Genomic DNA, 9,193 nt, shown 5'->3' on the forward strand with positions numbered 1-9,193 from the left:
GGGTGCGTCATGACCATGTTCCTTGGGCCGCACCGTCGTGCCTCGAAGATTGCGCAGCGCGCGCAATTGTGCATCTTCCTCGGCTACGATCAAGAACATCGCGGCTACCGGCTCCTCAACCTTCGGACCGGCAAGCTCGAGAAGGTGCGCTACGACAACGTGTGCGTCTACGAGGACCAGACGGTCGAAGGCGCATACGTCAAGAAGGTCCTACAACGCGCCGCCAACCCCGGTGTTGGTGGCATCTCGTCCTTGGTCCCGTTTTGCACGCTGCCGGTCATGGAGATGCCGGAGACGTACGTGCCGTTGGTCGACTCGACTCGACCGGCCGCTGCGCCGAACAACTCGCGCGGCGACGACACGACGGTCGACGCGAGTCCGTCGCTGGACGACGCCCGCGCTGCTACGGTGGCGTCTGGTGACCGACGTCGTATCGTGTACACGGAAGACGGGGAGGACGAACCTGCGTCCGATGCTGTGGGAGGCGACGACGCTCCCGCGGTCGACGCTGCAGGCGCCGAGGACGCATCCGCTCAAGAAGCTGTGGGAGGACGCAAGCGCCGTCGTCGCGGCAGCAAGCGTCCCAAGCTCACGTTCCCCGTGGCGCCGGCCAAGCGCCCGCGCAAGAACACGCGCCCGCAGCGCTCGGAAGAGGCGCGTCGTGCTCCAGCCCGGTTCGTGCTTCTTACGGACGACGGCGAGAAGGAGTTTGACGTGCCGCAGTCGCACAAGCAAGCTCTCGCGTCGCCCGAGGCCGACAAGTGGCGTAAGGCGATGCTCGAAGAGTACAAGTCGCACATGACCAACCGTACGTGGCGCCTCGTGTCGCGTCCAGTGGGACGCAAGGTGCTCAACTGTCGCTGGCAATTCAAGCTCAAGGTCGATCGCGACGGCAACCTGCGCTACAAGGGCCGTCTCGTGATCAAGGGCTTCGAGCAGATCTTTGGCCTCGACTACGACGAGACGTACGCGCCGGTCATCCGCTTCGAGACCTTGCGCGCCATCCTGCTCTACGCGGCTTTGCGTGGCTGGAAGCTGCGCCAGTACGACTTTGTCACGGCGTTTCTCAACGCTGCGCTCAAGAAGGGTCAACTCGTCTACATGGAGCAGCCGGAAGGCTTCGCCAAGGACGTCCAACGCTTGGTGTGCCTGCTCATCAAGACGATCTACGGCCTGCGTCAAGCGCCTCACGAGTGGAACTCGATGTTGCACGAGTTCCTCGTGAGCCTCGGCTTCAAGCGCAACGAGAAGGATCGCGGCCTCTACACGAAAACTGTGGGAGGAAATGGCTACCGCGATGTCGTTTTCGTAACGGTGTACGTCGACGACCTGCTCATCCTCGGCGACGACAAGTACACGGAGCCGGTGATCAAGGCGCTCCTCGCCAAGTTCAAGATGACGCAGCTCGGCGACGTCCGCTACCTCCTCGGTGTCGAGATCGACTACATTCCCGGCAAGCGTCTGGCGTTCTCGCAGCGTCGGTTTACGCAAGAGATCATCGCCAAGTTTGGCAACATCAACATGAACCCGTCGATGGTGCCGCAGACGCCTGGTGCCGAGAAGTCCTGCGACATGCGGTCTTTGCCGCAGACGAAGCTCGACAAGGCGGCGTACCCGTACCGCAACCTCGTTGGTGCCTTGCAGTACCTCGTCACGGGCTCTCGCCTCGAGCTCGGCAACGCGGTGCGCACGCTGTCCAAGTACCTCAACTGCTACACGTCCGAGCACTGGGCCATGGCCCTACGCGTGGTCCGGTACCTCGTCGGTACGCTCGACTTCGGGCTCGTGCACAACATTGAGGAAGCGATGACGTACGACGGCCTCTCGATCGAGTCGTGGGCCGACTCCGACTGGGCCAACGACACCAAGGACTACAAGTCGATCACGGGCTACGTCACGAAGCTCAACGGCCAGACGATCTCGGCCAAGAGCTCCAAGCAGGACATCGTCGGGACAAGTTCGTGCCATTCCGAGACGATCGCGGCCAGTACGGCTGCGCGCGACGTCATGTGGCTCGAGCAGCTCCTCGAGGAGTGCTCGCTACAGCACACGAACTCGACGATGCTCATGGACAACCACGGCGCCATTTCGCTGTGTCAACGTCCAGGCTCGCACAAGCGCTCCAAGCACATCATGGTGCGCCACTTGGTGTGTCGCGAGTACGTGGAGAAGAACGGCCTGTCGATTCGCGCGGTTCCAAGTGCGCAGAACCAAGCCGACCTCTTCACGAAGGCCGTGACCATTCCCAAGTTCCTCGAGTTCCGCAGCGCCATCGGCATTGTCAACGTCAAGGAGGCGTTGGCCGACGCGCAAGCGAAGAAGGGCTCCTCGAGTGCGATGACCAAGCGCGTTGTGCCAGATCACGAAGTCCACTTCGAGCCCGAGCCGAGCTACGAGCTCGATGCCCTCTACGGTGAAGAAGATGCCGAAGACGATGTCGACTGCCTTGAAGGTGATGACGACGTAGTCGACGATGAAGATGATGATGATGAAGACGCGCAGGCGACCAAGGGTCGCAAGAAGGCGCGCGCCGCAGCCAAGGGGCTGGCGGCCACAACAACGATCCCAGATCGTCGGGTTGTGCATGGGCCGACTTCGCTACGGCGGAAGGACGGTGCCAAGGTTGACACGTTACGACGTGGGCAACGACGTGCGGCTATAGCGAGACGTCGCTACGGGGCCAAGAAGCACGCGAACAAGACGGGCAACTAGGTCGAAGAAGAGCCCGCCGTTGAAGACGGGGAGGTATGAGACTGCACCGGTACACCGGGGCAGGTCGAATCTTCAACGACTGGTTGTATCTTGATAAATGTAATGTATACAAGGGAAGGTGGTTTTCAAGTGACGACTGGGAAAGCCCTCGGGCCTCACTTCAGATTCGTACACTCGGGCTTTCCACCTGCCCGCACGCTATTTGCGCTGCAACGTCTGTGTGCTGTCTTTGCCTCGCCTGGTCAACCCTCTGCAAGCATCTACGACCTCTCTTAGTACCATCTACGACGTGCTCTGTGCTCTGCAGTCAGTGGTTCTTCCTTGGCGTCCTGCTCACGACGCAGCTGCCGTTGGGCATCAACTTTGTCGTTGGCCCGCTGCTCACCAACGTCCTCGATGCCCACTTTGACGTTGGGAGAGAGCGTATGCGCTCGATGCGCCCGAGACGCGGAACCACGTCGCGTACACGTGAGAGATTTCGTACGCTGCGACGGGTCTCGGCTGCCTCTGCGTCTTTCACTTGCCGAGCCAGAAGGCCGAGGTCGCCGACCTCAAGGCACGTGGTGGCAGCTACCCGCGAGTGGCCAGTGTCATTTACTTTGCCCTTTTTGTTATTTTGGCCACGTCCGTGACGGGCACGATGGCGTCGATGTTTGATAGCACGCGCTGCCTTCGCCTCGCCGGCGGCAGCGGCTGCGACGAAGCGCCCTCCCAGTTGTACCTTCTCGGTATCATCGTACCATCCAGCGGCAATCCAGCGGTGCGCTTCTCACGTTGCTAGCGCTGGCGCTGCGGGCCACGCCTGTGTACACTAAATTCTTCATTTTCTGTACGTGTAGTACCAAGGGAATATAACAGTACATACCTTAGTCGACCTTCAAGTGCGTTTGTTGTTGATGGAGAATGCGGCATGGCCTTGGCATGCGGTCGTCGCTGTACGTGATTGGTTGTATATTTTCATATGCATGTATTTTAATATCTACGTATTAGTATGTGAATAAAACAAATCTCCATGGACGCATCGGGTTGGCTCGTCGTGGCGTCCGCCTGTCTAGATCGAATACTGAAAGCAAGTGAAATGCGATGACACGCGACGAGAGCAGAAAGGATATGCAGGTGCTCTGCCGTGAACAATGGCGGTGCCAGAGCCACTACTGCGTACTCGGTTTCTGTACGTCAACACATTCTCGCTAACATGAGCGCTCCAAGTGTCACCGTCTTGACCCAGGCCGACCTCCTGCGCACGGTCCTAAGCTACCAGCAGGGCGTGCCGATGGCGGTCGGCCTGGCCTGCCAACGCTACCGCCGCCACCTCGGCCACGTCTCCCAGAAGGCCCACCCTGAAGTGACGCATCTCATCGCAACACCCGCGCGCTTCCACGGCTTTGTTTTGTCCAAGCTCGTCCAACACCGCGATGTCACGACGGCTCTTGCCCTTCTCGCCACATTTTCCGACGCCACGACGCTCAAGCTGCCACGCGTCAAGCAAAAGTACACCTACACGATGGACTACGCCGCGAGAGCGCGCAGTCTACCGCTCCTAAAGGAGCTCCACGCGCGACGGCTCGGGAGCTGCTCCAACGCTGCCTTGGACGCAGCGGCGGCCAACGGCGACGTGGCCATCCTGGAATTTTTGCATGCCAACACATACCAGCGCTGTACGCAAAAGGGCCTCGCGGCCGCGCGGCGCAACAAGCATCTCGATGTTGTGGCGCTTCTCGAGGAGAGACGCGACCGGTGCCGTGAGACGACGTCCCATGAGATCTCGGGCGCCCAGTTTGGTTTTGCAGCCCCGTGTATAGTTCAATAATGTGGTCTAATGGGTCCCAGAGTGTGTCCGAGCAGCGTTTAATCAAAACACTAAGTCTCGTAGCGCGTTCCAGTAGTCTGCGTTTGCCAACCACCTTAAGCGTTCGCATACAGACGGTGTCGATGAGCGAAGCTTTTTGAATGACCCTATTCTTGGACCCTGGCTGGGGTCCTATCGTCGTGACGTGGCGTGCTCTCGTACCTCGATGACGCCTTACACTGAGAAGATATGTCTTGTGCATTCCGATCTAGTTGTGTAGGCGTTACGCTAGATGATGGATTAGGGATTAGGGTCGACGGCAATGTGCCTCCAAGCACGCGATTGCAGCGGTGTACGCCGCCTGACTGGGCATCCACTCGGCGCGGAGCGCAATGCCACACTCGTGCAAGAGCAAGAGAAGCGGCATCGGGTAGTACGCGTTGGCGCCAAGTAGAGACGCATCGATGGCCGCCGCTTCCAAGGGAAACCCGTGCGCGAGTAGCCAGCGCGCGCCGTTGATGTTGCGCTCTTGTAGCGCAGCGAGAACAACATTTGGTTGCACGGTCGCTCGATGGACGAGCGTCGCTGCCACGTCAAAGTGTGTACGCTGTATCGCAGCAGCAAAGGCGGCATCGACGTCGGCATCGCTGGACGCGAGGACGTCGAGCAAGTAGGCGGCAACGCGGACGTGGCCGTTGGCGGCGGCCCGTGTGAGCGCGTGCGAGGTCGCAGCGACGCCGAGCTCTACAAGGAATTGGATAACGTCGAGACGACCGTCTGCTGCAGCGCGCGTGATCGTGTTGCTCGAGTACGCAAAGCCGCGGGCAGGGAGCGTCTGCAGTAGCGGGAGCAGTCCCGCCGCAGCCACGTCGTCGACGAACCCAGGGTAGTACGTCTCGGGCACGTGCGTGCAGAGGTAATCGGCCAGCACGCTCTTCCCAGCAGCCACCGCGCGCTTTAGAACGCGTGGCTTCCACCCGATCGTCGTGTACGTTCGCAGTAGCTGGACAAGGCGGACGTCCGCATGCGGAATGCACGACCACGGCAGCCTCCGGCCGAGAAGACATGGCTCGTACGCTGCATCCCCTCTCAGCGGCTCGAAGCGTTGACAGAGCTGTGGAAGGTAGCGCCGCTGGTCCATGAGATACGACGCGATTGCGAGGCGGTTGTACAGAAACGCTGTCTCGATGGCTTCGGCGAACGCAAGGTCCGGGCGGCAGGCCAGAATCCGCCGCACAGCATCGATGTCGCCTTCGTAGATGGCCAAGTGCAGCGGGAACCGAGCGTCATATGAACCGTCGCGCGCCAAGCCGAGCTTAAAGCCAGGTATGCTCGTGATCAGAGCGTCGTCGTCGCTCCGCAGCGGCCGAAAGGTGGGCGGAAAGACATACCTGTTCTGGAGCCAGCGATCTGCTGTCACCAACGTGTCCTTGGTAAAGACATTTGCCTCAAGAAAGCGATATCGGACGTCTTCGTAGACGCCAAATTGGTAGCCAAAGATGACCGCGGCCAGAGGCGGCAACGTCAGCACGACGCTCGCCATTTGCAAATGCGAAGAATGTCGGTTGCTACAATCCGATCGCGGGGTCTTGGTTTTTGTATACCATACAAAACATAAGATATGGCGTGGCGGAACATAGTGTCGGCAGCCTGTCGTGAACTGTCTTGAGGTCATCGAATCCGAATATCATCCGCACGCGTACTTGGCCCTCGACAAACTCGCTGTCGAGGCGGCACTGGTAGTAGAACGGATTAAACTTGACGCAGTGGCTGCCTCGCACGTCGTCGAGCCCTTAGTTCAGACCACCGCACGTTGCCATCCGACGGACTCGACGTCGGGTCTTCACTCGGTTCGTGCGTGGGCTCATCCGAAGGCTCGTCCCTGACCTTCGGATGAACCCACACGATCATTCATTTGTAAAAATCTCGGCAGCGTTTCTAATAAGCGAGAAAAGGTCAAATGCGAATGCGCGCTCGTACGTTCGACGCGCGTGGATGGAGCAGTTTCTCGCGGCACCCGTCAAGCTGTGTTTTGAGCACGGCCAACAAGTGCACAATCTTGAGCCGTTGCCCGAATCAGCACGCTCATCTTAGCTACGCATTTGAACCTACCCACAGTCCGTCCCTTGGGCGGCATTCCAGCACGAAGCTCTCTCTTCTCCCCACGCACTAGCGTTATAGCCACGGGGCGAAAATGAGTACTAGAATTCTTTTGCTTAGCATGTATATCCCACCCATTTCATGCGCGGATGCGAGGCGCTCCGTCCGAATGATACAACTACCAAGCTCGAGGTTGTCACGTTTTCAGCTACCACGCAAACTCTTCCTTGTGAAAGTCAAAGCCATACTTCCGCGCGACGGATTGCACTTCGCGCGTGAGCGGATCGGGCCCGCACGCCAAAACGCACACCGACTTGCCGACAAAGATCGTTCTGTTGATCAGTTCGTCCCACTTGGGGCGGCGGGCGTTGTACGGTTGGTGCACCATCGACGCAGAATGCACGCTGCCTTCAGTCGACGCCGTCGTCACATAAAAGCGATAGACGAGCGACTCGGGCAGCGGGTACATGAGTGTCTCGGCCATGAGCAGATCGTTCGCGTCGCGCACCACCCAGTACAAGTGAAAGACAGCCCCAGGTTTGCCCTGTTTGTGCCGAAGCTGGTTAATCGTGCTCAGCATCGGTGTAATGCCGACGCCGCCGGCAACGAGAACGACGACTTGGTACGATGGGAGGTGCACCGACACGGTGCCGTACGGTCCCCCGAGCACAATCGGCAGCGTCGCTCGACCCGTACCCGTGCGAACGACGACGTCTGCGACCAACTTGTCTGCAAACCGTTCGGTCGTCATGGCCTTGATGCAAAACCCGATCGAGGTACCGTCCGGCGTGACGACGGCCGTGAACGGATGCCACTCAACGCCCGAGACACTCGGAACTTGCAGGTAGTAGAATGACGATGGGTTCATGGTCGCCACCCATTTCTTCGTCAACGGTGTCGATGGCAGCGTCAGTGTCACGGTCTTGGGGCCCGCTAGTTGAACGGCAGCATCAAAGGTTTGGCAGAAAGCGCGAACACGAAAGACGCCCGAGAGCACGTAGAGCGCGAGGGGTACAATCATCGCGTACGCAATCACAGTGCTGTGCAAGACGACAAAAATGAAGGCGAAGACCGACGCGATGCGGTGGTGCATGTAAAAGCGCGCATAGTGCTTGCGCCGAAACCAGCTCGCCACGACGAGCGAGAGGCCTGCTACCAGGGCAAATGCGCCAGCGATGGGCCGCACGGCGGACAGCCCATACACTTGAGTGCTAACGGGACTCGTCGCTGGAATGTACAGCACCAGGTGCACGAGGCCAAAGAGCACAAACAGCCACGAGCTCGCACGATGGAATTTCAGTACACGGTCATGGGACGAGCCAAATAAATGTTGCCAGTGCGGTCCGCGCGCAATTGGAATGAGCGAAAACATCAGGCTCAGTAACGAGAGGTGGCCCGAGATGAACGCAAAGCGAGCGTAGTTGAGAATCGGCGTTGGCGTCTGGAGATAGAGACTGGCACCGACGAGCGCACCGAGAAAGAGCAGCACGATAATGCCTTCTCCGATCTTGAGGTCGGCGAGAATCTGCACCAGTGGCGCAAGACCTTTGTCGGATTTGGGCGGAGCGCACAACGTTGTGTAGTTGATGAGGCGGAAACGACCCAAGTACGTGGCGACAATACCAAGCGCCAACATGACGCCAAAGACACCAGCTGCAATGACCGCCGTGTAGAGTGTGTTGAGCGGTGCATTGACATTGTGCGCCGCGTTGAGCGTCAGCTGAAGCGCACCGCTGGCCTTGTGGTCGGATGGGAATGACTTGGTGTCGTACGACCACGTCAACGTCGTGACGCCGCTCGGGTCAATGGCCACGTCCGAGTCGACAACGGCTGCAAGTCGCCGCTGAAACGTAAACGAGAGCACACCGTTGATGTGCGTCGACTGCGTCACGTTGATTGGCGATTGGTCCGAGTTGACGGTGGTTTCGCGACGGCCATAGCCCTTCATGGTGTAGAGCAACGCAGGAGGTGCCGCGACATCCAAAATCACAACGTTGTACGGTGTGTCGCCGACCATTTTGGGCGTCGACGCAATGGCAAGCGACCCCCACTGCACCGTGTCGTCCGAGATGTTGAACTGGAAGCAGACATACTCGTCTTGAACAAGTACCTTGATGGATGCTGGCGTACGGCCCATTGCAATGACGGGGGCCGCAGCAAACGCAGGAGACGCACACACGTTGGTGGTCATGGCTGGCGCAGCAGCGCTAAGAACCCCGACGAAGAGCAACTCGACCAGCGAGACGAGATGAGCTTTGAGACGCATCGATGGAACACACTACTGCCCTTACGGCAAGAGGCAGCAAAATCGTTTTTAGTTTCAAGATGAGCTCCGCTTCTCGTTCAAAATGGCCAAGATGGCTCTTCAGGCGAGTGAAACCGAAACGAGAATCCTTGCATTTCACGTCGTCCAATGAATGTCCTTCACTCGGACGTCAACTGGTTTAAACAACCTTGTGCGTTGGTTTAACGTCAACCAATGAAAACACTCCATGATGTGTAAGGACGCGATCTTGTCGGCCTTTTTTACGAATCCAGGTACATTGAGAAAGCGACGTCGTTGCCCGTCGTGCCTTCGGCCAACCATTTCAA

At 58.8% G+C, this 9,193-nt stretch overlaps 3 protein-coding genes across 3 annotated transcripts; 1 reads left to right on the forward strand and 2 right to left on the reverse strand.

Annotated features, from left to right (window-relative positions):
* Window positions 1–3,837: 3,837 nt before the first annotated feature.
* SDRG_13258 (hypothetical protein) lies at window positions 3,838–4,627 on the forward strand. Its single transcript, XM_008619334.1, has one exon. It carries the CDS (start codon window positions 3,908–3,910, stop codon window positions 4,520–4,522), a length of 615 nt encoding a protein of 204 aa, XP_008617556.1. The 5' UTR covers window positions 3,838–3,907; the 3' UTR covers window positions 4,523–4,627.
* An 84-nt stretch (window positions 4,628–4,711) lies between these two features.
* On the reverse strand, window positions 4,712–6,067 carry SDRG_13259 (hypothetical protein). Its single transcript, XM_008619335.1, has one exon. It carries the CDS (start codon window positions 6,042–6,044, stop codon window positions 4,809–4,811), a length of 1,236 nt encoding a protein of 411 aa, XP_008617557.1. The 5' UTR covers window positions 6,045–6,067; the 3' UTR covers window positions 4,712–4,808.
* Window positions 6,068–6,679: 612 nt separating this feature from the next.
* Window positions 6,680–8,903, reverse strand: SDRG_13260 (hypothetical protein). The gene has a single exon (XM_008619336.1). It carries the CDS (start codon window positions 8,865–8,867, stop codon window positions 6,810–6,812), a length of 2,058 nt encoding a protein of 685 aa, XP_008617558.1. The 5' UTR covers window positions 8,868–8,903; the 3' UTR covers window positions 6,680–6,809.
* Between the last annotated feature and the right edge of the window lie 290 nt (window positions 8,904–9,193).

This window comes from Saprolegnia diclina (assembly GCF_000281045.1).
Source record: "Saprolegnia diclina VS20 unplaced genomic scaffold supercont1.58, whole genome shotgun sequence".
Lineage (NCBI taxonomy): Eukaryota > Oomycota > Saprolegniomycetes > Saprolegniales > Saprolegniaceae > Saprolegnia > Saprolegnia diclina.

What these genes read in the sequence shown, in the direction of transcription:
- SDRG_13259 (XM_008619335.1), bottom strand. Translation starts at nt 6,044, where the DNA reads ATGGCGAGCGTCGTGCTGACGTTGCCGCCTCTGGCCGCGGTCATCTTT.
- SDRG_13260 (XM_008619336.1), bottom strand. Translation starts at nt 8,867, where the DNA reads ATGCGTCTCAAAGCTCATCTCGTCTCGCTGGTCGAGTTGCTCTTCGTC.
- SDRG_13258 (XM_008619334.1), top strand. Translation starts at nt 3,908, where the DNA reads ATGAGCGCTCCAAGTGTCACCGTCTTGACCCAGGCCGACCTCCTGCGC.